The sequence below is a fragment of the Geotrypetes seraphini genome, chromosome 7 (assembly GCF_902459505.1).
Source record: "Geotrypetes seraphini chromosome 7, aGeoSer1.1, whole genome shotgun sequence".
In the NCBI taxonomy this organism is placed as follows: Eukaryota; Metazoa; Chordata; class Amphibia; order Gymnophiona; family Dermophiidae; genus Geotrypetes; species Geotrypetes seraphini.
In genome coordinates this window covers 48,892,252-48,920,157 of record NC_047090.1, presented here as the reverse complement: position 1 = coordinate 48,920,157, position 27,906 = coordinate 48,892,252, and the positions used below count along the sequence as shown (strand labels likewise).

Genomic DNA, 27,906 nt, shown 5'->3' with positions numbered 1-27,906 from the left:
CAGGAACCGGCTCAGCTTTAGCCCCCCAACCCGGCTAAAGGACGTTTGACATAAATTTTTTTTCAGAAACTGAAGCTTGGGATCTCCCTGACGCGGGGGACTTCCAGAAACTTCGTTTTGCTTCACTTCCTGGGGGGAGGGGCAGGAGCTGCCGCCATTATACAGTTTCCCGCCCAGTTTATGACGTGCGTCAGGACAGGTGGAACGGCGCAGAGATGTGAACGAGGTGACGGGGGTAACGTACGATCGACTTACGGACCCCGTGTGCGGGAGCTAAAATTGCGAATGTGGCGCTAAGTGTCTTCTGCGTGAACCTGGAAACGCTAGGGCGGGAGCGGAAGACCGTGGTACTAGCGCAAAAGCAGTTTGCAAAGTGGAATCAAAAAGTGACGAGGTAAAGACATTGGGTTCTAATTTATGCTTTCCTCTGTTTTGCATCTGGCCCTCAGTTTCGGAGAAGGCAAGTCCACATAAAACTTACAGTGCTGTTAACGGTATAACTAAGGTGACCATTTATATTCAGCCCCGCCCCCAATTTCTTCCATTCATTTTTCATGTACACACAATATCTTATTAATTCATAATGGTAAATATAAAATTTTGAAAAAAACACAAAGCACACTGTACACAGAGAAAATGTTAATTATCATTTACGAGTTTTGGGGGTTTTTCAAAGATGTCAAGGCAGATTATTTTAAAATATGCAATGTCAGTAACTATAGAAAAATAGACAAATATAGTGTAAAATATAGACAGCAAATATAAATTATCAAAACGGACACATTTTTAATCACTAAATTTAAAATAAAATAATTTTTCCTAACTGTTGTCTGGTGATTTCATGCGTCTCTGACTGTGCATCCAATCTTTCTTTCACATTCCAGCCCCATCCCCTTTGGGTCCAGGTCTCTCTCTCTTTTCCCTCTGTTACCCTCCCCAGATTCAGTGTCAGTTCTCATTTGTACCTTTGTTCCAGGTCTCCCTCTCCCTCCTCTGTTATGATCTTAAATCTCCCTGTTCTTCCCCAGGGTCTCTCCCCCTCTGTCTGAACCTCCCATAGTCCTGTGTCTGCCTCCTGTTTTTCCCCTTTGGTCCATACCTTTCTCTCTCTAGTCTTTCTAATCTGCTTACAACCCCCCCCCCCCTTTTCTCTGCCTCTTTCTCGCCTGCCTTCCTCCCTCCCAGCAGATTTTAGCATATCTCTCTTCTCCTTTTCTCCCCTCAGATCTGGTATCTGTCTCCTTCCTTCTTTTGCTCCTCCCAGGTTTGGTATCTGTCTCCTCCCCTTCCCCCCTGCTGAGGCATCTTTCTCTCTGCTCCCTTCCTCCTGTTCTTCCTTCTCAATTTATTTTCTGCCTGTCTAAATTCTTTCTTACTATTCAGTCCTCAATTTCCCTCTTTCATTGTGTCTGCCTATAGCTTGCCACCTCTTTCCCTCACCCCTTCCAGTATCTTAACTCTATCCTCTTCCCTCAATCCAGCATGTGCCTTTTTTTCTTTCTATTCCCCACTTCCTTTCAGAGTCTGCTCCCCCTCTCTCTCCACTTCCATTCAGTATTTGTCCCTCCTCTCCCCCACACTTCCATTCAGTGTCTGTCCCCCTCTCTACCTTTTCCATCTACTGTTCACCCTCTGTCTCACCCCTTGCATTCTCTGCCCTTTCCATCCAGTGTCCCTGACCTCTCTCTCTTCCATATGGTATCTTCCCTCTTTCTATGCTCCTTCCATAAACTGTCTCCTTTGTACATGATTCATTTCAGCTTCACCCCCTCTCCATTTTTATGTCTCCCTATGCTCTGGAATCTCTCTCTTCTCCTTTCCTTCCTTCCCACTCCACCCCATGGTCTGGCATCTCTATCTCCTTCCCTCCCCCATGCCCTAGCATCTCTTTCCCTCTATGCTCTGGCATTTGTTTCCTGTCTCTCCCCCCCCATGCCCTGGCATATTTCTCTTCCCCTTCCAACTCCCCCTCCATTATCTGGCATCTCCTCTCTTTCTCTCCCTCCCTCCTTCCTTCCTTTTCCATGGTCTGGCATCTGTCTCCTTTCTCCCCCCCCCAATGCCCTGGCATCTCTCCCTTCTCCTCCATGGTCTGGTATCTCCTTTCCTTCCCTCCCATGGACTTGGCATCTCTTGTTCCTCTCCCTTTTCCTTCTCCCTCCTTCTGTGTCAGCATACCCCTTATCTACCTATTATTCTAATATCCAGAACCTCCTTTTTCTTCTTATTGCATTCACCCTGTGTCCAGCATCTCCCACCTGCCTTTCTACTCACATCATGTCTGGTTTTTTCCTTCACCCTACAACCTCCATGTCCAGCATCTTCCTGTGTTCCTTTTTTTCTTCCTTATCTGATTTAGCAGCTTTCTCCCCTTTCCTGAGCCAGCCAACCCACCATCTTCCCACATCCCATTCCAGTACCTCCCCTCTTTCCCCAACTTAATAGGCCTGAATGGTATAGAAGTCCCTCAGAGTGTTCCAGTAATGCTGCGAGATGGAGATGATTCTTAGCTGCCATCAGCCCTGCCTTTGGCTGCACCGGTAATGCTAAACTGGATGGTAAAAGCAAAGAGAGATGCCGTGGGACTTTTCCACTTGCCTGCATCGCTCTAAGTCACTTCAGAGGGAGGCGGGATTGAGAGCGGCAGAACTTAGAGCGATGCAGGCAAGTGGAAAAGTCCCATGGCGTTTCTCTTTGCTTTTACCATCCAGTTTAGCATTACCGGCGCAGCCAAAGGCAGGGCTGATGGCAGCTAAGTGAGCTGCCTGGATCGCGGGGCCCCCTTGCCATCCCCTAATGCCGACCCTGAGAATAGGGAGGGTGATTCCGGACCTGTCGGGCCCCCCTGACCATTTCGGCGCTGTAGGGAGGGAAGGCGGGAGGGGAAGCGATCGCCGGTCCCTTGTCCCCTCGCACAGCTTCGGGACGCTGTCCCTGAAAACGGAACATTTCGGCGTCCCGAAGCGGTGGGTCGGGACAACGAGACGGTCCCGTTGAAAATGGGACGTATGATCACCTTAGGTATAACAGTAGTAAAAAGACCAAGTGTAAACTAATTCTATGAGTGGCAATCAGTTCTGCAAGTCCAGAAATTCAAATTATCCTTAGCTGACAATTTAGGCAAATCCTGCAGTATATGAAAAGTCTGGTCTAACTTAGATAAATATGAGGGCTGATTGAAAAGTAATGAGACTGCCTATGCTTTTCATTCCAAGAAGTAGATGTGGCAACATTGTGCTTGTTCTGGTGAAGTTCATATACATCGACCTTACTGAACCTGCACTTGGACTTCCATAGTCTTTATTGAGTCACAGCGAGAGAAAGAGCGTCATGGTAGATGAGGAATAACCTATCTGTGAGAGTACACCAGACTTGTGTGATTGAATTTTGTGTTAAAAATTGGAAAGAGCAGGTGATGAAACTCTTGAAATGTTCCCAACCCTGAAAAAAGAACTGTACAGAAAGTTCTCTTCAGATGATGAAGTGAAAAACACAACAGCCGCACTGCTAAAAGTGATGTTACAAAAAAGTCTACCAAAGCACAAGAGAAACACCTTTATGAAAATGTCGAGACAAAAAAAGAACAGTGAAGATGACCAATGGTATCGATCCAATCAGGAAAGATTCCAGAAGACTGGAAAGTGGCGAATGATACGCTGATCTTCAAGAAAGGTTCAAGGGGAGATCCGGGAAACTACAGACCAGTGAGTCTGACTTCGGTACCGGGGAAGATGGTAGAGGCGTTGATAAAGGACCACATCATCGATCGCCTTGATGGACACAAACTGTTGAGTACTAGCCAGCATGGCTTCAGCAAAGGAAGATCTTGCTTGACAAACTTACTGCACTTCTTTGAGGGAATAAATAGGCAGATAGACAAGGGAGACCCAGTCAATATCACATATCTAGATTTTCAGAAGGCGTTCGAGGTCCCGCATGAACGTCTAATTCAAAAATTTATAAGCCATGGGATCGAGGGTGATATACTCACGTGGATTAAAAACTGGTTGGCGGATAGGAAACAGAGAGTGGTGGGTAAATGGACAATACTCAGACTGGAAAAGCGTCACGAGTGGAGTGCCGCAGGGTTCAGTGCTCGGGCCTGTGCTCTTCAACATATTTATAAATGTGCAGCGGCGGCGAAAAAGGCCAACAGAATGCTAGGAATGATTAAGAAAGGGATCACAAACAGATCTGAGAAGGTTATCATGCCGCTGTCCAAGCCATGGTATGTCCCTCCCCCCCACCTGGAATACTGCATCCAACACTGGTTGCTGTACATGAAAAAGGACATAGTACTACTCAAAAGGGTCCAGAGAAGAGCGACAAAAATGGTTAAGGGACTGGAGGAGTTGCCGTACAATAAGAGGCTAGAGACATTGGGCCTCTTCTCCCTTGAAAAGAGGAGGCTGAGAGGGGGCATGATCGAAACATTCAAGATATTGAAGAGAATTGACTTAGTAGAGCAAGAGAGATTGTTCACCCTCTCCAAGGTGAAGAGAATGAGAGGGCACTCCTAAAGTTAAAAGGGGATAGATTCTGTTCAAATGTAAGGAAGTTATTCTTCACCCAGAGAGTGGTAGAAATCTGTAACGCTCTTCCAGAGGCTGTTATAGGGGAAAGCACCCTTCAGGGTTTCAAGAAAAGGATAAGTTCACAGGTAAAGCTAGACTCAAATAGGGCACTGGTCTTTGACCTAAGGGATGCCGCGTGAACGGACTGCTGGGCACGATGGACGGCTGGTCTGACCCAGCAGCAGCAATTCTTATGTTCTTAAATGTTTATTCTTTCAAAGGTGACATGTTTTAGTCAAAGGTCTGCTCAGGGAAACCTCCATTCAACTCAGTGGTCAAATTTTCGAGATAGCAAGTCACATCAAAATCTTGGGAGTTACTCTAGACCAGTGGTCTCAAACTCAAATCCTTTGTAGGGCCACCTTTTGGATTTGTAGGTACTTGGAGGGCCTCAGAAAAAATAGTTAATGTCTTATTAAAGAAATGACAATTTTGCATGTGGTAAAACTCTTTATAGTTTATAAATCTTTCCTTTTGGCTAAGTCTTAATAATAATATTGTAATTTATAGCTAAAGAGACATATGATCAAGAAACTGTTTTATTTTACTTTTGTGATTATGATAAACATATCGAGGGCCTCAAAATAGTAACTGGCAGGCCGCAAGTGGCCCCCGGGCCGTGAGTTTGAAACCACTGATATACAGTATAGTTCAACATAATTTTATCATAATTATTTGCAGATTCCTCAGAAGTGCCTTCAGCCAACCAATCACTATCTTCAACAACTAGGCAACAGTTTCATGACACACACATCATCATCAGATCTGCTTGTGAAAGTGCTTTGTGCTCACAGTGATATTGTGAAAATAAACTTATCTCATTAAATATCTTTAAATCAATTGAATAACTTAGCTTTTTTGGCTGATTTGCATTCGTTCAAACTTTTTATCTATGTCATGAAGGGACCCATTTGACATGTTTTGCCACTTGGCTTTTCAAGAATAGTCACCCCTTCAATCTCATAGCACACTTTGCTCTGCTTCACCCCAATTCTCATTCCCTTGGCATGCTTCATCTTGCTCTGCCCCCCTGTCTCCCCATGGCACACAGACACCAGGAGTGAAGGAGTGGCCTAATGGTCAGAGCTGCTGCCTCAACTCCGTGAGGTTCTGGGTTCAATCCCAGCTCTGCTACTTGTGACCCTGGGCAAGTCACTTAACTCTCCATTGCCCCAGGTATTGTAGTTAGATTGTGAGTCCACCGGGACAGATAAGGAAATTACTTAGAGTACCTGTGTACTGTTCAATATATTACAAACCGTTTTGATATCTGTAGAGGAAAGGTGATATATCAAATAAAAAAATAATCATATTAATATAAATATATATCAGTGGTCTCAAACTCAAACCCTTTGCAGGGCCACATTTTGGTTTTGTAGGTACTTGGAGGGCCTCTGAAAAAATAGTTCATGTGTTATTAAAGAACTGACAATTTTGCATGAGGTAAAACTCTTTATAGTTTATAAATCTTTCCTTTTGGCTAAGTCTTAATAATATTGTCATTTATAGCTAAAGAGACATATGATCAAGAAACTGTTTTATTTTACTTTTGTGATTATGATAGACATCCTGAGGGCCGCGTGTTTGAGACCACTGCTCTAGACCGACACCTAACATTCGAGAAACACGCTGACCAACTGACTAAAAAATACTTTGCTATTTTATGGAAACTAAGAACCATAAGAAAATATTTTGACATGGAGTCCTTTAGGATACTAGTTCAATCCACCATCCTATCTACTTTAGGCTATTGTAATATCATATATCTAGGGGTCAACCAAGAAAATATTGGTAAGACTTCGCCTGGTTCAAAATGCGGCTGTTTATCTGATCTTTGGATTAAAAAAGTTTGATCATGTAAGCCCTTTTTACGTGCAACGTCATTGGCTCCCTTTCAAAACTAGAGTTATTTTTAAATTCGGCTGCATTTGTTATAAAGATCTCTTCAGACTACTACCATCATACTTATCCACCCAACTAAAATTATTCTCATCAAATAAGAACACAAGAAACTCAGGTATGTTTATGTACCCCGCTCTGAAAGCCTGTCATTTTAAAAGTTTCTTAGACAAAACTCTGGCTTTTCAAGTGGGGAAAATGAACTCTTAGCTGTGTCCTCTAATTACCCAATCCCAATCTTACCTTGAGTTCAGAAAATCGATAAAAACCTATTTGTTTGGTAAATTTATGCGATGGTTTTACATTATATTACATTGTACTGCATCATATTGTATTTCACTGTATTGTATTCCACTGAATTCTACTGTATTTTGTGTCTTCGCTGATATGTCTCAGTTTTCTTGCTGTGAACTGCCCGGAACTTCTGGTTGGGCGGTATATAAGAATATAAATTATTATCTTGTGGATTAGTTGTTTGATTTGATTGTTAATGATAACAAATTAAAATCTTAGTGATTTGTTCTAAATGTGCATATATGAACTGCAACCTTTAGTTAAATTATATTGTAGAAATCTGCACAATCTTGACACTGGCGATTGCGCAGATTTTTATGATACAATTTAATTAGAGACTGCTGTTGACATATGTGCATTTAAAACAAATCATTAATATTTTCATTTGTTATCATTTGGCACAACATTCATTATCTATCTATAAAATCGGGTGTTTGTGTGTGTATGTTGCAACATAACTCTGAAACTCATGGAGAGATTTCAACCAAACTTGGTATACATATGACTTACTATCTGGGAAAAAAATACTGTGGGGGTGGGAAGGGGTGACATGTAAAAATAATCGAAAACAACAGATATTAGTGTCTAATCCATAGTTTTCAGGCTCGCTGAGATTAATACTGACACTCCCTATGCCATTTAAGTCCAAGTTCAGCCCCATACAGAGGGCCATTCGTGCTGCTAAAAATGAAGATGTCCATGAAAAAAACAATCAAATACTTCCCGTTTTACCAGGTGTAATCACTGACAAGTCTATCGATACCGGAAGATTGGGATAAATAAATATCCGGGCTCTAACCGATTGTTTTCGGGCTCGCTGAGATGAATACTGACATTCCCAATGCCGTTAAGTCCAAGTTCAGCCCTATACAGAGGGCCATTCTTGCTGCAAAATGAAGATATCCACGAAATAAACAATCAAATACAAGGTGTAATCACCGAATACAAGTCTATCAATACAGGAAGATTGGGATAATAAATATCCGGGTGATCAGTTAGTTAATAATAAAATCAGATCAACCAACTAATCAACGAGACCCCTAACACATGCTAAAACACATACGTGTTGGGTCGCCTTGAAAGAATAAACATTTCCAGCACCATTGGTCATCTTTAATGATCTTTTTTTGTCATAAAAAGTCTACTGTGTGTCTTTGAATCATTTTTGAAATTTTGCAAAAGATGTATTGAATGTGAAGGATGCTATTTTGAAGAAAAAAAAATGTTCAGATCCTGTGGAGTCATCTTTATAAATGAAAAAAAAAAAGGTCTCATTACTTTTCAATCAGCCCTTGTATGTCATGATGGTCAGAATAAGTAAATTATATTGCAGTAAACAGCTCTGATTGTATTTTTATGCCTCTGTTATTTTTTTACTATAGTATTCTTTGATTTCTTTTTATAAATTACTAGCTGATCACCTGGTGTTGCCCGGATATTTATTTATCTCAATCTTCCTGTATCAATAGACTTGACTGCATTTAGGACTGCATTTAGGACCCATGATTACAAAGGAATTCTGGTACATGGACTAAAGTTGTGAGAAGACATAAATTTGGGGAAAAATCCTGGGGAATTTGGAATTGAAAACTCATAGTACCAGATTCTAGCCCATGTGTCAGATTTAACTAGGCAGTCCAAAAGAGCAGGAAGAAAGTGCCATATAAAAAAATTAATAAATAAGAAGAGGAGCCTAGGTAGTTGCAGATCAAAGTTTATGGTGCCATAGTCGATCCAGTAGAGGCTGGTTTTTAAAGGTTAGGCAAAAACTGCAGCGTGCCCCCCCCCCCATCACCTAAAAGAATAAATAAAGTAAAGTATACTTGAGAGACTACTGTCATCCACTTGAACTGCTATTCATATGTTGTATTTTATTTTTTAGATCTGTTTTGGGGTGGAACTGGAAAATGGGTTCCCCTGTTAAAACAGAGCTGGTGCTGCTCTCCTTTCTGCAGCATGGGATGTCTGTTGAGCATGACTATTGCAATGAGTTGAATTCTCTGAAAAGTGAACTGAAGACTAAGGACTCTTACTTCCGTGACTTCTCCCGTGCAGATGGGGAGCTACAAACAGATGGGAATCAATTTGTCAGAATTTTACCTGAGTCAGCAGATTTTGGTATGAATGGATTTTCTAATATATTTTTTAATGTTCCTTGCATCTGCGATCTATTATTCCCTGTGTAAGTGCTGCTTATGAACCTTTACTTATGACCTCTACAATGACATTTATCCTTCTTTTATCTCTTGGGATGCAAACTTGAGATTTTTGTACCACAGTTGAGTAGTATGGTTGATCAACAAAACCAGGACATTGCTGTTTCTGCATATTTCTATATTACAAATGCTTCAATATTCAGTATATAGACCCTCTTTTGCTAAGCCACAGTAGAGGTTTCTACTGCAGCCTGCAGTGCTAAATACTCTGATGATATTCTGACGTTCATAGGAATTCTATGAATGTTGGAGCATTTAGCCCTTAGTTGGAACATTTAGCATTTAGTTATTTTCTGTTGTATGCAGATTCAGTTTAAAATCTACAAAAAGGTAAAATTGATAAAGCTGGTGAGCACATCAAAAGGTATTCACTACTTTCCATCATTGTAATTTTATTTACTTCTATTCCCTCTATGTAGCCAGGCTATTAAAGGGACACTGCTTATGGCTTTAAAGCATAGACCATAGCCCCCCTTTTTTTTTTTTTGAGTATGATAGTGCCTCAGCTGCCCCTTCCTCAATGTATGGTGAGGTCTGTTGGTTCTAAAGCTATGTTAGTGAGGCTGTGTAATAAATGTCATCCATTGTTTCTTTTTCTCTGACATAAACAGCATAAAAGACAACCCAGAAATATGAATTGTGTATATAATTGAGGGGGGGGGGCAGCTTCATACCTCACTTGAGACTTTGTGATGAGGATACAGTATATGAACAGAAATGCTGTATATGTTGGTGCATTCAGATTTCCTAGCTATGATGCCATTCATGTTTGTTAGTATTTGTTATACAGGTAGTTGTCAACTTACAACCTACCTGACTTAACGACTGTTCAACTTTACAACCAGACCTGACCGTGGAAACCACTCTCCCTCCCTCAGGAACTAGTGTAGTCTATTTAATACCATTTTATTGCTTCCCCCTGGGCCTACCTTAGTCTCTGGAAGTCCAGTGAGGTGAGTCAGGGCAGGAGCAATCCTCTTATGCTGCTGCGAGTTCCCATGGTAACCTCATGAGACTGCTCATCTTATGCCCCTGACTACAGGCTCTTCCAGGCCTTCTCGCAGTCGCTCAGTTGTCTTTTCCTGGACACACACACTGAGGACTCTCCCAGTCGTCTTTTCCCAGACACACGTACTGAGGACTCCTTCCCAGCCAGTCTCTCTCTGAGGACTCCTTTCAGTCCTTCAGCCACTCTCTCTGAGGACTCTCCTAGTCACTCACTCCCCTTGGTTACTATACATCGACCAAGCCCCCTTCCAGTCATCAAGCTTGAATCCCCCTTGGACTTAGACCACCCTGCCTGGTAGAGCTTATCAGGATTAGGCTGAAGCAAGCATTTCAACATTTAAGGGTCGCCTGGCTCCCTAAGAAGCTTTTGCCTTTCCTAAGAAGTTTTTGCTCTGGAACTGACCTTTTCAGAACACTTTTCTACTCAGGGTGAGTGGACAGCTCCCAGGTGCCTTTGCAGCTCATGTATGTATATGAGCTCCTTTTTCACTGCTCAGACTCCCTCTGCTAGCTTGTAACAGGAACTTCACCCTGTCACAGTTTCCTTTGTATATAGATTCCTTTGGTTACCTTTTGGCTCTGGTGTTAGCATACTGACATGTTCCAGGTTGCAACACACTCTAATTAGTGATGTTGCTGAAACAGTTCAGGTTCTCTACCTCCATTTGCTTTTAGGGCAACATATCTATCAGTTTAAACTGGCCTGGCAAGACTTGAGGAAAGGAAATTATCAGGTATGAGTAAATTTCACTTTGTACTCTGGCTGATGAAGCCACTAGTAAAAAACCTCTCCTCATTTAAAAACTGTGTGAATACAACTTTTATTTAATAGGCAATCATATTATATATCTGCGTGAGTCATTCCCATAGAAAATATGTTTTTATAAAGTACAAACATGTTCCACATTTATTTATTAAAAATTACCGTTCCGCTTAAAACCTAAGCAGGGGTATAACTCAAAACAAAATAAAATATAACAAAGCAAAAGCCCACTTATGTGCCAGATCACAATGGGCACAAAATGGGAAAAGCCTGTTGCATGTAGGACCTTTGATTTTCTTTTTACTATGATGAGGTTTTAATTCCATCTCTCGGAGATATGTAGAGGGGTGTGAGTGTGTGTATATATACACAGTATGGCACCTTTTCTCCCCTAATTGAGCTTTGAGTATGCCTACTACGAAATCACTGTTATAGTAAGGACAAAATTACTGACTTACATTTTGTGCATTGTGATAGTGTATCAGACTTTTCCAGTATTCAACACAAAAACATATTTTTTATCTATTCTTTCCTTCCAGTAAAGAAAGGTTATTTCTTTTCTATCCTGCATATTGTTGAAATAACAGTGCTTTATGTACTGTCAATATTTTGTACTTTTTTGTTCAATTAGCTGATGATTCTGCTGAGGATATATACCGGGTTATAGCAAATCAGCTGGCTGAAATTGGAAATCAGCTAGACTTCATGATCAACCAGGAAGTAATAGACAGATTAGTCCAGCAGATTTTGGATGACAAGCTGACTGACAAGGTGAGGGATGATGCATCTTTAGTATTTTTTTTTTAATATTAAAGTTTACGTTTTATATAAATCACTGGTAATATTTAAAAGAAATTGCTATACAGAGGTTATCCTAGGACAAGCAGGCAGCCTATTCTCACATATGGGTGATGTCATCCACGGAGCCCAGATAAGGACAGCCTCACAAGCAGACTTGCTTGTAGAAACTCAGAAGTTTTGAGTCTGCCGCACCGCTCATGCGCGAGTGCCTTCCCACCCAGCACAGGGCGAGTCTTCTCAGTTTTCCACGGAGCCGAGAAATCTGTCTTTGAAGCTCTGCGCTGAACTTCGTTCGCTTCGTGCCTTCTCTTCACCACAGTTTGTGTTCTTTTTGTCACGAATCGCTATGTTATTTTCTTTATTTTCTGTTTGTTTGTTTTTTTTAAAGTTTTATTTTTTCGTCGACCGACTGGCGGGGCAGGTTGCACGCCTGCGGGCTTCGACTTCGTAGCAGCTATCTTCCCTTCTATGTCCCGGCCAGTGCCAGCGTGTGATTTCCCTCACGGACCCACACCGCTGGTGTCTTCGTTGTCTCAGGCCTTACAATAGTCCAAAGTCATGCGAGCGCTGTGCTACTCTTCAACCTTGAGCCCTTAAACGTCATCGGGTTTAAGTGGAAAAGCTGTTCAGGATGAACTCTTCAGCTACACCTTCGACCTCGATTTCTGACTCGGTCAAGACTTCAACAGGAGGTTCTCCTGTTGCCACAACCCCGACCTCGAGTCTCATCAGACCTTCCTCATTCGGATTGTCTTTGGCCTCAAGTACACCTGCTTTATCTTCCCCTGAGCTTCCCTCAGGTCAGATACCCAAGCAGAAGATTCCTGCGGTGGTCCTTAAGTTATCCAAGCATCAATCCAAGTCGAAGCATGCTTCTACTTCCAACTTGTAGCCTATAGCCTCTGCAAGTGGTCCAGTTTCAGACTCAGATCCACAATTGCAGGCTATTCTCCAGACCATGTTAGAGCGCCAATTTGTTCAGTTACTGAGCAAATACGGTCCTGCCTCGACTCTGCCTCCTGCAGTCCAGCCTGGGTAATCGGCAGTCTCCCGCAAGGTCGAGTCCCTGCCTGTGCCTCGAGCTGAGTCTACACACTCTATGCAAGGAGTCCAGTCTTTGCGAGTGTCTCGACTGGAATCTTCACACTCCATGCAAGGAGCCGAGTCTTTGCGAGTGTCTCGACAGGAATCCTCACACTCCATGCAAGGAGCCGAGTCTTTGGGAGTGCTTCGAGATTCCTCAATCCAAATCACTGAGTCTATGGAGTTTCGATCTACAGCTTCTAGCCCTAATCATTCACCAGTGGCACTGCCCGTTTCTAGGCATAGGGCAAAGTCTCCTCGATCTCACCCAAAACCTACTTCCAGGCAGCACTCTCATCATAGATTGAGGCCTCATCGAGGCATCCATTGAGGTGCAGGTCTTCTTCCGCAGAAAATCTTTCCTCGTCCAGGCCTCAATCCAGACCTTCCAGTTCTTTGAGGCCTCCAACTCCTCGATCGAGGTCTCCACTTCCAGACCCCGAGGATTCGGCTGATTCCAATGCCTCCTCCAAGTCTGTTTATTCCTTGGGATATCAAAACTCCAGAGATGCTTCGCCTTCGTTCTCCACTCGAGGCGCCTCGAGGTCATCGAGTCCTTCTCGAGGCCAGGCTTTAGCAGATCAATTGTCCTTTTAATCCTTTCTTTGTCAAATGACTGACGACCTGGATATTAAGTTGGACACTGGTTCTAAATATTCTAAGGAGTATTTAGAAGAAATGCATCTGCCTCAACCTCCTGCAGAGTCACTCAAGCTTCCTCTTAACAAGCTTTTGTCTCAAATATCAAATGAAATCTGGAGACTCCTTATGCTATACCTGCTGTTCCAGGCAAATTGGAATCGAGGTATAGAACTCTACATTGCAAAGGGTTTGAGAATTCACAACTATCTCACCAATCCCTCCTTGTGGAATCCTCATTGAAGAGAATCCATCCTTCCAGAGTCTATGCCATACTACTTCCTGGAAAAGAGGGGAAGGCCATGGACAAGTTTGGCCGTCACCTTTATCAGAATTCCATGATGGCCTCCAGAATCCTCAACTACAATTTTATCTTCACAACTTATTTTAAGTTCTTGATTGATCATCTTCCAAGTTTTATGAAGAACTTGGATGAACAGACATGTGGAGTTTCTAGAGCTCTCTGCTACCTTGGCGCAACTCCGGTTACATTTTCTCCAGTCATCCTATAATGCCTTTGAACTTTCTTCCAGGGTCACTGCTTTCTCAGTAGCGATGCGCTGCCTGGCCTGGGTTCACACCATTGATATGGACCCCAATCTTCAGGGCCATCTGGCTAATATTCCTTGTGAGGGCAATGACCTCTTTGATGAATCCATAGAGGCTGCCACCAAGAAGTTGTCTGAGCATGAAAAATCTTTTGCTTCAATTGTCAGACCAAGACCAAAGCCAACTCCTGCAAAACCTTCTCGACCTCTTCCATCCTTCCAGAGGCGCTATCCTCCATGGGCAACTCCTTACACTTGAGCACCCCCCAAGAAACAACAGCAACAGAAGCAGCAGAAACCTCAGCTTTCTACTGCACCTAAGGCTGCTCAGCCTTTTTGACTGTCTCAAACAGAGCATAACCTCTGTCCTCCCTTTTCCCCCATAGGAGGTCGTCTCCATCATTTTTACCATCGATGGGAGACCATTACATCTGACCTCTGGGTGTTGTCAATAATCAAGGAAGGATACTCTCTTCATTTTACTCAGGTTTCACCAGAGCTTCCTCCAAGAGAGTATCCTTCCAATCCATCCTAGACCGCCCTTCTTCAGGAACCTTAAGCTCTACTTCATCTTTGTGCCATCGAGGAAGTTCCTCTGGAACAGCAGAGCAGGGGTTTTACTCCCGTTACTTCCTAGTTCCGAAGAAGACGGGTAATCTGCGGCCCATACTGGATCTCAGGACTCTCAACAAATTTTTGGTCAAAGAAAAATTTCGCATGATGTCCCTAGCATTCCTTTATCGCCTTCTAGATCAGAACGATTGGTTATGTTCTTTGGATCTCAAGAAGGCTTACACTCGCATTCCCATTCACCCGGCGTCCGGTCAGTACCTCAGATTTCGGGTGGTGAATCTGTATTATCAATACAGAATGCTACCCTTCGGCCTGGCATCATCTCCTAGAGTGTTCACCAAGTGCCTAGTGGTGGTAGCAGCAGCTCTAAGGAACCATGGTCTTCAGGTGTTTCCCTTCAGGTGTTTGATGAGGTGACTGGCTCATCAAAGATTCAACATCTCAGGGGGTTCCTACAAAACTTGGGATTCAAAATCCACTTTCCCAAATCCCATCTTCAGCCCTCTCAGAATCTACAGTTTATCGGAGCTTTTCTGGACACTATCCAACTCGGAGCATTCCTTCCTCAACAATGTCTGGATGCTCTTCTTCAGCTCAACCACGAAGTGTCTTCCCGCTCTTCAATCTCAGCGAGACACATGATGGTACTACTAGGTCACATGGCCTCCACAGTTCACAAGACTCCTTTTGCCAGACTTCACCTCAGAATTCCTCAGTGGACCCTGGCATCTCAGTGGGCGTAGGCTTGCAACCCACTCTCAACATATTACAATAACTCCTTCGCTGAGACACTCTCTCCACTGGTGGATGCTCTCTTTTAATCTCTCCAGAGATTTACTGTTTCAAACGCCCCCTCATCAGAAGGTCCTCACCACAGATTCCTCGACCTACGCTTGGAGCGCACATCTCGATGGTCTCCTTACTCAAAACCACTGGACCACTACGGATCGTCAGTGCCACATCAATCTGTTGGAACTCAGAGTGATCTTCAGTGCTGTCAAAGCTTTTCAACATCTTCATGACCAGGTAGTCCTCATTCGGACGGACAACCAAGTCGCCATGTACTATGTCAACAAGCAGGGAGGAACGGAATCTCTCCCTCTTTGCCAAGAAGCTCTGAAGGTATGGGATTGGGCAATCCTTCACAACAACCTCCTGAAAGCTGTCTACATTCAAGGGGAGAAAAATTCTTTGGCGGACAAATTGAGTCGTCTTCTGCAACCTCACGAATGGACACTCAATTCTTCGCCTCTTCATCACATTTTTTTTCAGTGGGGAACTCCTCAGATAGATCTCTTTGCATCTCCCCACAACCACAAACTGTCTCAGTTTTGCTCCAGGATTTATTCTCCTCATCGCCTCGAGGCAGATGCTTTTCTACTGGAATAGACAAATCTTTTCATGTATGCATTCCCTCTCATTCTCAAGACTCTTGTCAAGCTCAAGAACGATCATGCCACTATGATTCTGATGGCTAAGACAACCTTGATGCTCCCTTAAACTTCAACTCAGCAGCAGGGAGCCATACCTTCTACCAGTTTTTCCGTCTCTGCTTATGCAGAGTCAAAGATCTCTACTTCATCACAACCTGCAGTCTCTACACCTGACAGCTTGGTACCTTTCAACATAACTCCTCCAGTTTTCTCAACCTATACAAGACATTTTAGAGGCTTCTAGAAAGCCTGCCACTAGACAATGCTACCACCAAAATTGGACTAGATTTTCTACGTGGTGCATCTTTCATGACAAAGAGCCTCAAGATTCCTCCTTATCTTCTGTTCCAGATTATTTTTTGCACTTATCTACCTCTGACCTCAAGTCTACATCTATCCGAGTCCATCTCAGTGCAATTGCTGCTTTCCATCAGCCTATTGAAGGGAAACCTCTCTCTGCTCATCCGGTGGTTTCCAAATTTATGAAAGGACTTTTCAATGTCAACCCTCCTCTCAAACCGCCTCCAGAGCTTTGGGATCTCAATGTTGTTCTTGCTCAGTTAATGAAGCCTCCATTTGAACCAATGTCTACGGCTCATCTGAAATATCTCACTTGGAAAGTGGTGTTTCTCATTGCCCTCACATCTGCTCGAAGAGTCAGTGAGCTAGCTGCAAGCTTTAGTTGCCGATCCACCTTTCAGAGTTTTCCATCATGACAAGGTGGTCATCCGTACTCATCCAAAATTCTTACCTAAAGTGTTTTCATAATTTCATCTCAACCAATCTATTGTACTTCTTGTGTTTTTTCCAAGGCCTCATTCCCATCCTGGAGAATCAGCTCTTCATACTCTAGACTGTAAACCATACAGATCTGCTCCTCAACTTTTTGTCTCCTTCGATCCAAACAAGTTGGGACACCCAATTTCTAAGCATACCATCTCCAACTAGATGGCTGCTTGTATCTCTTTCTGCTATGCCCAGGCTGGACTGCATCTATAGAGTCGAGTCACAGTCCACAAAGTCAGAGCCATGGCAGCTTCAGTAGGTTTCCTCAGATCCACTCCTATTGAGGAAATTTGCAAAACTGCCACCTGGTCCTCGGTTCATACTTTCACCTCTCATTATTGTCTGGATGTTTTCTCCAGACGGATGGCCATTTTGGCCAGAGAGTATTACAAAATTTATTCTAAGTTGCCAACACTCCCACCATTCCATTATGGTTAGCTTGGAGGTCACCCATATGTGAGAATAGGCTGCCTGCTTGTCCTGGGATAAAGCACAGTTACTTACCGTAACAGTTGTTATCCAGGGACAGCAGGCAGCTATTCTCACAACACACCCACCTTCCCTGGTTGGCTTCTCTGCTAGCTATCTGAACTGAGATTTGCCCTGTGCTGGGCGGGAAGGCACTCGGGCATGCGCGGTGCGGCTGATTCGAAACTTCTGAGTTTCTATAAGCAAGTCTGCTTGCGAGGCTGTCCGCATCCGGGCTTCGTGGATGACGTCACCCATATGTGAGAATAGCTGCCTGCTTTCCTTGGATAACAACTGTTACGGTAAGTAACTGTGCTATACAGGAACATCTCTTGGTATAGCCTCCAAGCAAATCAAGGGATGTATGTGTATGTGATTAGATGTGAGGTTTATATGTTGCTTTTTTGGCTTAGCAAGTACCCAGGTTCACTGTACAACAATGTAATCTACAATACTAAATACAAATTAAAACATTTATTTATTTTAACTATTATAACTAGGTGGTTTGCAAATACAGTGGTGCCTCGCATAACGGACGCCTCGCACAGCGAACGCTGCGCACAACGAACTTTATGTCTTGATCCGTACAACGAACTTCGTTTCACACAACGAAGTCGCCCGAGCTGCATCCTTCCGCGCAGGCACTGCGCTTAACTGCCCTCTCTCCGCCTGGTTCCCTCTTGCCCCCCCGACTCCCCGACACGATCGGGGCAAGAGGGAGCTCAAGCCCTCTTGCCCCCCCCGACTCCCCGACACGATCGGGGCAAGAGGGCGCTCAAGCCCTCTTGCCCCCCCGACTCCCCGACACGATCGGGGCAAGAGGGAGCTCAAGCCCTCTTGCCCCCCCGACTCCCCGACACGATCGGGGCAAGAGGGAGCCCAAGCCCTCTTGCCCCCCCGACTCCCCGACACGATCGGGGCAAAAGGGAGCCCAAGCCCTCTTGCCCCGCCGATTCCCCAACTCCCCGACAATATCGGGCCAGGAGGGAGCCCAAGTCCTCCTGGCCACGGCGACCCCCTAACCCCACCCTGCACTACATTACGGGCAGGAGGGATCCCAGGCCCTCCTGCCCTCGACGCAAACCCCCCCTCCCCCCAACGACCGCCCCCCCCAAGAACCTCCGACCGCCCCCCCAGCCGACCCGCGACCCCCCTGGCCGACCCCCACGACACCCCCAACCCCCTTCCCCGTACCTTTCTGTAGTTGGCCGGACAGACGGGAGCCAAACCCGCCTGTCCGGCAGGCAGCCATCGACGGAATGAGGCCGGATTGGCCCATCCGTCCCAAAGCTCCGCCTACTGGTGGGGCCTAAGGCGCCTGGGCCAATCAGAATAGGCCCGGGAGCCTTAAGTCCCTCCTGGGGGCAGGGCCTGAGGCACATGGTCGGGTTGGGCCCATGTGCCTCAGGCCCCGCCCCCAGGAGGGACCTAAGGCTCCCGGGCCTATTCTGATTGGCCCAGGCGCCTTAGGCCCCACCAGTAGGCGGAGCTTTGGGACGGATGGGCCAATCCGGCCTCATTCCGTCGATGGCTGCCTGCCGGACAGGCGGGTTTGGCTCCCGTCTGTCCGGCCAACTACAGAAAGGTACGGGGAAGGGGGTTGGGGGTGTCGTGGGGGTCGGCCAGGGGGGTCGCGGGTCGGCTGGGGGGGCGGTCGGAGGTTCTTGGGGGGGGCGGTCGTTGGGGGGAGGAGGGGTTTGCGTCGAGGGCAGGAGGGCCTGGGATCCCTCCTGCCCGTAATGTAGTGCAGGGTGGGGTTAGGGGGTCGCCGTGGCCAGGAGGACTTGGGCTCCCTCCTGGCCCGATATTGTCGGGGAGTTGGGGAATCGGCGGGGCAAGAGGGCTTGGGCTCCCTTTTGCCCCGATCGTGTCGGGGAGTCGGGGGGGCAAGAGGGCTTGAGCTCCCTTTTGCCCCGATCGTGTCGGGGTGTCGGGGGGGCAAGAGGGCTTGAGCTCCCTCTTGCCCCGATCGTGTCGGGGAGTCGGGGGGGCAAGAGGGCTTGAGCTCCCTTTTGCCCCGATCGTGTCGGGGAGTCAGGGGGGCAAGAGGGCTTGAGCTCCTTCTTGCCCCGATCGTGTCGGGGAGTCGGGGGGGCAAGAGGGCTTGAGCTCCCTCTTGCCCCGATCGTGTCGGGGAGTCGGGGGGGGGGCAAGAGGGCTTGAGCTCCCTCTTGCCCCGATCGTGTCGGGGAGTCGGGGGGGACAAGAGGGCTTGAGCTCCCTCTTGCCCCGATCGTGTCGGGGAGTCGGGGGGGCAAGAGGGCTTGAGCTCCCTCTTGCCCCGATCGTGTCGGGGGTGCCAGGGACCACACGGAGTCACCCACCGTACCACCCGATTCGGGTAAGCGCAGGTATCGGTGGGTGGCTTATTTGCGGGGGGGTGCCTTATTTTACATTTTTTTCTAAAAAGGGGGGGCTGTCTTATTTGATGGCCCTGCCTTATCATCGGGGAAACACGGTAGAAAAAAAAAAAATGAACAGTTAAGTCCCATTTTTGCCGCTGAGACTCTGCCCTCTCACTGTAAAATTAGACTCTACTTAGTCTGTCTTTAAATTTAAAAAATGTGTGTTGTTTTAAAAAACAATTATGTTTTTAGATGTATCTAAATAAAAATAATAACCAAAAATTTATCTTTTTTTATGTCATCTTAGCATATTTTATGCTACAGAATGAATTATTTTTTTTAACATGTATTGTTATGGGAAAACGCGTTTCACACAACGAACGTTTCACATAACAAACTTGCTCCTGGAACGGATTAAGTTCGTTGTGTGAGGCACCACTGTAACTATACATATCTTAGGTCACAAATGCAAGCATAACACACACAAAAAGAATGCATGACAGTGAAATTTTCAGGTCTAGCTGCATGAGGTAAAAATTTTCCTTTTTGTCTGTACTGGACCAGTCTAGAATTCCAGAGTGAATTGTCTATCGACCAAGATACAAGAGAAAAAAGTAGTTCTTTGTGATCGCTCCTTAGGAGTATCGTGTAGCCATAGAATGCTAAATATTTCTCCGTTTCCAAACAATTGGTGAACAGCATATAAAGCTACTTCTTGGTGCTTCACACCTCTTCGGAACATTTTATGCTCCTTTTCAATGTGCTGAAAGCTTGTCTGGAGTCAGGGTGGCACTGGGTGGTGTTGAAACCTTCTCCCCCCCCCCCTCCTCTGTGCTGCAGGATTTCCACTGTGGCTGCTTATAGGCAGAATCATTTAAAGGATAGAAAAGCTTTGGGGTCTAGTAGTATTGATTTTGCCAGATTGGCCATAAAAACCCAGGTATGGGGATTTGATGCATCTAAAAATAGAGGATCTATTTCAAGGTTTGATCAGCATGCCAAATACATCTCAGTTTTATCTTATGGTTTGGCTCTTGAGAGGTTGAAGTTAAAGAAGAAAGGTACATTAGGTAGAGTGGGAGCCCACTGGGACAGATAGGGAAAATGCTTGAGTACCTGAATGTAAACCACTTAGGCTATAAGTGATATATAAATACTAAAACTAAATATTTGAATAGGGTGACTTTATTCTAGAATGTAACAAGGTGTTAGCATGCATAAGGGTTTGGAGGATTTTTGAGAGCTGGTGTCAAGATAAGTGTGTTCTTCCTCTGCATTCTTCTGTTCTAGATATTTGGATTTCTTGCAGGTAGTTTGGACAAGGGACTGGCATTCACGTCTTTGAAGGTACAACTGACTGCTTTATCCTGTTTTAGAGGTATGGTGAAAGGAGAGAGTTCGTCTTTGCATCTGGATATGGGTTTTTGCTCCTGTGGGGTTAAACTTATGAATCTGTCATGCCATCAATTGATTCCCCCCTGGAATTTAAATATGGCTATTTTTGAGAGTTGGTTTCAAGATAAGTGTGTTTTTCCTCTGTATTCTTCTGTTCTAGATATTTTGGATTTCTTGCAGGTAGTTTGGACAAGGGACTGGCATTCAGGTCTTTGAAGGTACAACTGACTGCTTTGTCCTGTTTCAGAGGTATGGTGAAAGGAGAGAGCTCGTCTTTGAATCTAGATTACATTACATTACATTACATTACATTAGTGATTTCTATTCCGCTTGTGCCTTGCGGTTCTAAGCGGATTACAAGTTAGAAGACTGGACATTTCCAGTAGTATTACAGTACATGTTATCAAGAATGCGTCAAGTTACAATTGTTATTCTGGACTTTTCCAGGAGAAATTGATAGCAGATAGTAGATAGTGATAGGTTGTTTAGACGAATAGAGATAATATTGTCCGGATTCTGTTGTTTAGACGAATAGAGATAATACTGTCCGGAATCAAGGTGTTGCTGGTGGTGGTGGTAGGGTGGTCATGAGAGCATTTTCTAATACTTTTGTGAGGTTATGATGATGGGAAGTGTTTTTTGAAGAGATGAGTTTTGATTTCTTTTCGGAATACTTTAGTGTCTGTTGATTTGGTCAGTAGATTGGTGATGGTAGTATCGATCTTTGCTGCCTGTGTCGCTAAAAGGCTGTCATATAGTTTCTTTCATCGTGTTCCTTTGAGAGGGGGGTGAGTGAATAGGCTCTGAGTTCTCCTTAATCTGTGTGAGAGGTTACGGTGTAGTCTGTTGTTTAGGTAGCTGGGTGCTGTTCCATGTATTACTTTGTATAGGAGACAGTAGAATTTGAACTGGGATCTTGCTTTTATTGGTAGCCAGTGTGAGTCTAGGTATGCTTTGGTGATGTGGTCATATTTGCCTAGTGAGTAGATGATTCTGAGGGCTGTGTTCTGAACTGTCTGTAATTGTTTTATCATGTAGTTTGGGCATGATAGGTATAGGCTGTTACAGTAATCTACAATACTTAGTACTAGGGATTGTACTACTATCTTGTATTGATCTTTGTTGAAGAATTTTCTTATTTTTCTTAGGTTACGTATTGTGAAGAAAGCTCTTTGGATGATTTTGTGGATTTGAGATTGCATTGTGCAGTTTCTGTCTAGTTGTATTCCCAGGATCTTGAGTGTACTTTGCATAGGGTACTTGATTGTATTTAATTCTAGTTCTGTGAGAGATGGTTTTTTTTCCTTTTCTAGTAGTAGGAATTTAGTTTTTTCCGGGTTCAGTTTTAGTTTATGACTTGACATCCATTTTTCTACCGTTTCCATTGTTATTTTCAGGTGGTTTGTGGATAAGGGGTCTTGAATATTAAAGGGGAGGAGGATAGTTATATCATCCGCGTAGCTGAATGATACTGTGTTTAGGGCGTCTAGGGATATGCCTAGGGATGCTATGAAGAGGTTAAATAATATTGGTGATAATGGTGATCCTTGTGGTACTCCACATGGGTTTGACCATGGGTCGGATATGTGCTCTTTTGATTTGACTTTGTATGTTCGTGTTTTGAGGAAGCTTTGGAACCATTTGTGAACATTACCTGAGATTCCTATTGCGTCTAATATCTGGAGTAGTGTGTGATGGTCAACTAGGTCGAATGCCGCAGAAAGATCGAGTTGAATGAGAAGCAGCTTGTTTCCTTTGCTGAGGTGTTGTCGGGCAATGTCTAATAGTGTTACCAGTAGAGTTTCTGTGCTATGGTTGGATCTGAATCCTGATTGTGATGGATGTAGTATGTGATGGTCTTCAAGGTAGTTGGAGAGGTGTTGTGCGACAAGGCCTTCTGTTATTTTAATGTATAGTGGGATTGAAGCGATTGGTCTATAGTTTGCAGGATTATCTATAGGACCTTTGGGATCTTTTAGAATAGGTGTAATTATGATTTCTCCTAATTCCGGTGGGAAATGACCTTCACTTAGTGTTGTTTGAAGCCATAGTGTGAGGCTAGCTTTAAATTTGGTGGAAGCTGTTGCTAGTAAGTATGAGGGACAGTTGTTCAAGTCACATGAGGATTTGCTGTATTTTTTGTAAAGCCTGTCCAAATCTGACCATTGTATCTTTGGGAAGTTTGTCCATATCCTGTCTGCTGGGATTGCTTCATCTGTTTTGGGGTTGATTCGTATTTCTTCTATGTTGATTCTTGAGTTGTTGAATGTGGATCTGGTTGTGATGATTTTGTGTTTGAAATGATCCGCTAATTGGGTGGCTGTGGGAGTTTGGTTTCCTTGAGTGGCGAGAAATGGTTTGGTATCAGTGAGATTTCTTACGATTTTAAAAAGTATTCTTGTGTCTGGTTTTTCGGTGCTGATGAGTTTGGAGTAGTAGTTTTTTCGTTTTTCCTTCAGTTTGGTATTGTATTGTTTGATTAGGATTTTCCATTCATCTTTGATGTGATTGTGTTTTTGTTTTTTCCATGTCCTTTCTAATTGTCTGCATTTTCTTTTTAGTTGTAGAAGTTCGTCGTCGAACCATTTATTAGATGGTCTGTCTATTTTGGGGTTAAAGTTATGAATCTGTCATGTCATCAATTGATTTCCTCCTGGGATTTAAATATGGCCTTGTCTACCTTATCTCTGCATTTCGCAACCATAAAAGATATCACCCTTAAGACTGTTTTGTTTTGTTTTTTTGTGTAGCAGATCATTCAGCTAGGAGAATTTCAGAATTACAAAGCTTGTTCTGTAAGGAACCTTTTTTGGTGTTTAGCAAGGAAAATGCTGTGCTTAGGCCATTCCATCCTTCCTTCCCTCCCAATCCTTCCGTCTGGATCAGATTTTCTTTATCTGCTTTTCAGGATCTTAAAAATGAGGAGCATGCACATATTGGATGTAGGAAGCATGTTGGAAGTACCTGAGGAGTACGGAGGCTTTAAGGAAATTAGATAAGCTCTTTATTCTACAGGTATTTGGAGGAGCACATAAAGGGGAAGCAGCATCAAAAGCAACAGGCATTCAGTAGGTTAAAGAGGCTATTGCTTCTGTGTACATTTTCCATGGTCATGAAGTTTCCAATTTGGAAGTTTGTTCTACAAGGGATCAGTCCTTTTCTTGGGCAGAGTACTTCTTAGCTCCTCCTCATGAATGTGTAAAGCAGCAACTTGGAAATCTATGCATTCTATAGTTTATCATTACATCTTGCATGTTCAAATTCAGTGATAACAACCCTGGAGCCAAAGTGTTAGCAGCAGGGAATTCAATGTCCCATCATCAGTAAGTAATGCTTTGGTATACCTCAAGTGTCTTGACTGGTCTAACAGGATGATAAATTAGAGTAAATTTAGATATTAATAGCTAATCTTATTTCTTGAGCCTCTCTAGACCAGTCCAGAACCCACCAACTCCACCTGCTGGCAGCACAAACCCAAGCATCTGGACTGATCTTGAGGGTCTTGAAGAAAAACAATTAGCAGGTAAGAACTAATTTACCCCATTTTTAGCCACTTAACATATGAGATCAGATAGTGAGCAGATCTTGTAAAAGAATGTAAAGAATGAAAAGGAGAAGTGAAAAATGTAGCAGTGGTGATGCTATAGAAAAGCAGCAAGCTCTTGGAGTACTGCACACAATCATTTTTCCTAGGAGAAAAATTCTAGCAAATACAATTTTACTGGGTTTCAAAAGTGGGGTGCACATATTTGCTTACAGTATCATAGTTACATTTGCAGAGTTACAGCACAGACAGTGCCTTAACTGTTAATATATAGAATGTCAAAGATAAGGAGATATTCTATTAATATAGCAAGTATAGAGGAACAAAATTATGGTCCAGTGTTTTGATATTTCAGCATCCTGTTAACCAAATGAAGGGTTTTTTTTGAGTGGTGGGGTTGTTTGATACAAAGCTTGTTAGCTCAGGATCTAAGATCTATTACTGCAGTTGTATATGGGATTGGTAATGTATCATAAAAAGGAAACATTTTCAGAAAACTTATATTGGGTTTTTTTTTTCCTTCTGTCTGTTTCAATTACAGCATTTGGCTGTAGTAGTTGATGGTTTGATGGCAAGTAGCCTCCCAGGAATGGAACAAGAAAAAGCCATGCTGCTGTTAACGATGCTTTTAACTAAAAAGGTAGCAATAAGAGTACCAAGCCTTCTACATAAAGTATTCTGGACCACAGTTAGATTTCTTAACCAAAATCTACTTACTTACATCACTGATCTGGCAAGACAGGCAAGTACCACTACCACCTCCTATTTAACATTCATATTTTGTGTTTTTACAGTAAGGTTTAAGATTTTTGGCTATTTCCAATGAGCAGAAAGTGTGCAGTATTTTATCTGAATCTTTTTGGAATAGTGATCCTGAAGCATGGTGGTGGCACTAATCCTATAAATTTTTCTTCCTTCTCAATTTTTAATTCTTTCCAATCCTTGTTAATTTTATTTTACTTGAAAGCTATCAAAGCATTGTATATCCAGGCACAGTATTTTTCTGTCCCATTAGAAATCAGGGCACTAGATTCTCAAAAATTTGTATTAAAAACCGATGGGCCGCTATTGCAGCCGTTATTGTAGCAATTTTAAAAAAGCAAGTCATTCTCCAAAAAACGCTCATGCAAATGAGGTTGGCGGAGAGTAGTAAGATTCACTAAATTTGCATGTGCCCATTATTGGTGATAGAAATGGGCACATGCGCAGAATAAATGTAAAAAAATCCAACAACGATAAATCGAGCTGCACACCGAAGTCAAGCAACCCCACCACCACCTGACACCCCCACCCCAGCAGCAGGAAAGTGGTGGTGGGGGACGTTGCTTGGCAGTGGGAGGGAGTGGGCATCTCTTGCCGATTTTCAAGTTGGGTTTTTTTAAAACCAGGCACTGATCTGAAAAGTAAGGCATCGGCAGCTCAGACCATCAATAAATTCTGGCCGCAAATGTGGCTCAACAAGGTTAGACAATCACTCAGTGATTATAGATAATCGCTTGGAGTGCTCATTTTAATACTAATGATGTCATTGTACTACATTTTTTTGACAGTTTGGAGGCTGCTAGAAAACTCAGAAAATCCCTCAGTAAGTGGTTTTGATAATCCGCCGTTAAAATACATGCACATTACCCAGCTGGAACCGGTTTAGCGAGCACTTTAAAGGCAGATTTTAGTTTTGAGATCTGCCCCTCAGTCTGTAGCTAAGACAATGGAATATTAAGAGGCCCTTTTACCAAACCTTAGCATATGCCAATGGATATTAGGGTATGTTAAATGCTATGTGGCCCATAGGTATAAATCAGGATTTGCAGCATTAGCATGCATTAAGCTTTAGTAAAAGAGCCCTTTGGTAAACTGCAACAGTAATGTCTATCTTTTCATCTTTTTCCCAGTTTAATTTTTTATACAAACTGTCAGAAGAAAAACACAAGGTGGCAGTAGCAAATCTTTGAAAAACATAAGTAAAAACAAAAAATTAAAGGAGGCCACTTGGAGGGAACATGCATACACAGATACATGGTGGATTGGGGTGAAAAAGACTTGACAGTCCTCAAGTTGCCCCTGTCATTTCCTGAAAATGTGATGTGGATAAAACATCCATCTCAAACATTATTGAGAGAGACACACAGACATCTTAACAAGCATCATTTTTTGCATAAGTTTGATGGTATGGGAAAATATGAACTGTATTAACAGCATAATGAAAGCTAGAGAGCAACTTGGTTCTGATGATAAGGATCAAAGGCATTGGCTTGCATCTGACTAGCATTGCTCAATGGTGCCTTTGTATTGTAGCAGTTTTTTCCCTGAAATGTGTTGCCTTGTCCTGAAATGAAAAACTAAGGGCTCCTTTATGAAACCGCGGTAGCGATTTAACGTGCGTAATACCGCACGATAGCCACGACCGCCTCCTCTTGAGCAGGCGGTAGTTTTTCAGCTAGCGTGGGGGTTAACGCGTGATTAAAAGTCACGCGCGTTAAAGCCGCTACTGCGGCTTCGTAAAAGGAGCCCTAATTGTTTGGCAACTAGTCACACTTATCTAGAATATATATGTTTAATAATTTGTCAGCGGCTATTAGGGACTTAATACCTCTAAGTCAGGGGTAGGCAATTCCAGTTCTCGAGAGCCGGAGCAAGGTCAGGTTTTCAGGATATCCACAATGATTATGTATGAGATGGATTTGCATGCATTGCCTCCTTGAGATGCAAATCTATTTCATGCATATTTATTGTGGATATCCTGAAAACCTGACCTGGCTCTGGCTCTCGAGGACCGGATTGCCTACCCCTGCTCTAAGTCCTTCTCTTGCAGCAAGTGTATCTTCAAGACATGGACAAGAAGCATTCTTCCTAATTTTAGATTCCATGGAGAGGCAGTTATAATTCCAAGACAGTGTGCAGATTCACTTTGGCATTAGGCCACACCAAATGACCCAATAAAAACATATTACAATATTTTGGATTTTCTTTTGCAAGTCCATGCTGTAAATGGGTTAAGTAACTTTAAATTGTGTACAATATGCAGTCTTAGTTTTATTTAAAGAGGCTTTATTGTGTGTTTCAAGGAAACTAGGCCTAGTGATGAAACAGAAATTATGAGGCAAGCGCTGATCATCATTTAAGATGCCATAAAAATGTTTGAGCCTCTGTATTTGCCAGTTTTTTCTAACCTGTGTTTTTTTTAATAGAACATATGAGAGGATCTACAAGCAATCCTGTCTGTGAAAAGAGAAAACATTGTCTCAATTTATGTTGCTTGAATTCAAAAGGAATAGATAGTGTGTTCTAGTAGTTCCATTAGTGTTGGAAAAAATCTTACTAGGCTGATACTTTTAGTGGAACAGCATTAAATTTATTAAAAGGTATGATAATATACTAAGCTTTCCAGTTTGATTTTTTTTTAATTTGCTAAAGATCCATAAAGAGAACTTCTTTGTATTTGTCTTTCTTTCTTTCTGATTGGTTAAGGTCCGACTTAGTGTAGGAAGAGGCAGTTGGAGCATACAACGAGTGATTATCCCAGGACAAGCAGGCAGC

The 27,906-nt window shown here is 43.4% G+C and overlaps 1 protein-coding gene across 4 annotated transcripts; it reads left to right on the top strand.

Annotated features, from left to right (window-relative positions):
* BID (BH3 interacting domain death agonist) lies at positions 1 to 27,744 on the top strand. Of its 4 annotated transcripts, XM_033953431.1 has the most exons (6): positions 10 to 394; positions 8,650 to 8,885; positions 11,386 to 11,525; positions 24,911 to 25,111; positions 25,920 to 25,954; positions 27,558 to 27,744. In XM_033953431.1, the coding sequence occupies exons 2-5, from the start codon at positions 8,675 to 8,677 to the stop codon at positions 25,932 to 25,934; spliced, it is 567 nt and encodes a 188-aa protein (XP_033809322.1). In that variant the 5' UTR covers positions 10 to 394; positions 8,650 to 8,674; the 3' UTR covers positions 25,935 to 25,954; positions 27,558 to 27,744. The 4 variants fall into 4 exon arrangements, with proteins under 4 accessions (XP_033809324.1, XP_033809325.1, XP_033809322.1 ...); XM_033953433.1 differs by lacking the exons at positions 25,920 to 25,954; positions 27,558 to 27,744 and adding an exon at positions 24,257 to 24,348 and having other exon boundaries at positions 1 to 394; positions 24,911 to 25,023; XM_033953432.1 differs by lacking the exon at positions 25,920 to 25,954.
* Positions 27,745 to 27,906: the final 162 nt, after the last annotated feature.

Bases quoted from the DNA above. Each gene is read 5' to 3' on its own strand.
- BID (XM_033953431.1), top strand. From the start codon at position 8,675: ATGGGTTCCCCTGTTAAAACAGAGCTGGTGCTGCTCTCCTTTCTGCAG. The intron at 8,886-11,385 runs GTATGAATGGAT...TTGTTCAATTAG, and splicing joins ACCTGAGTCAGCAGATTTTG to CTGATGATTCTGCTGAGGAT. The intron at 11,526-24,910 runs GTGAGGGATGAT...TTTCAATTACAG, and splicing joins ATGACAAGCTGACTGACAAG to CATTTGGCTGTAGTAGTTGA.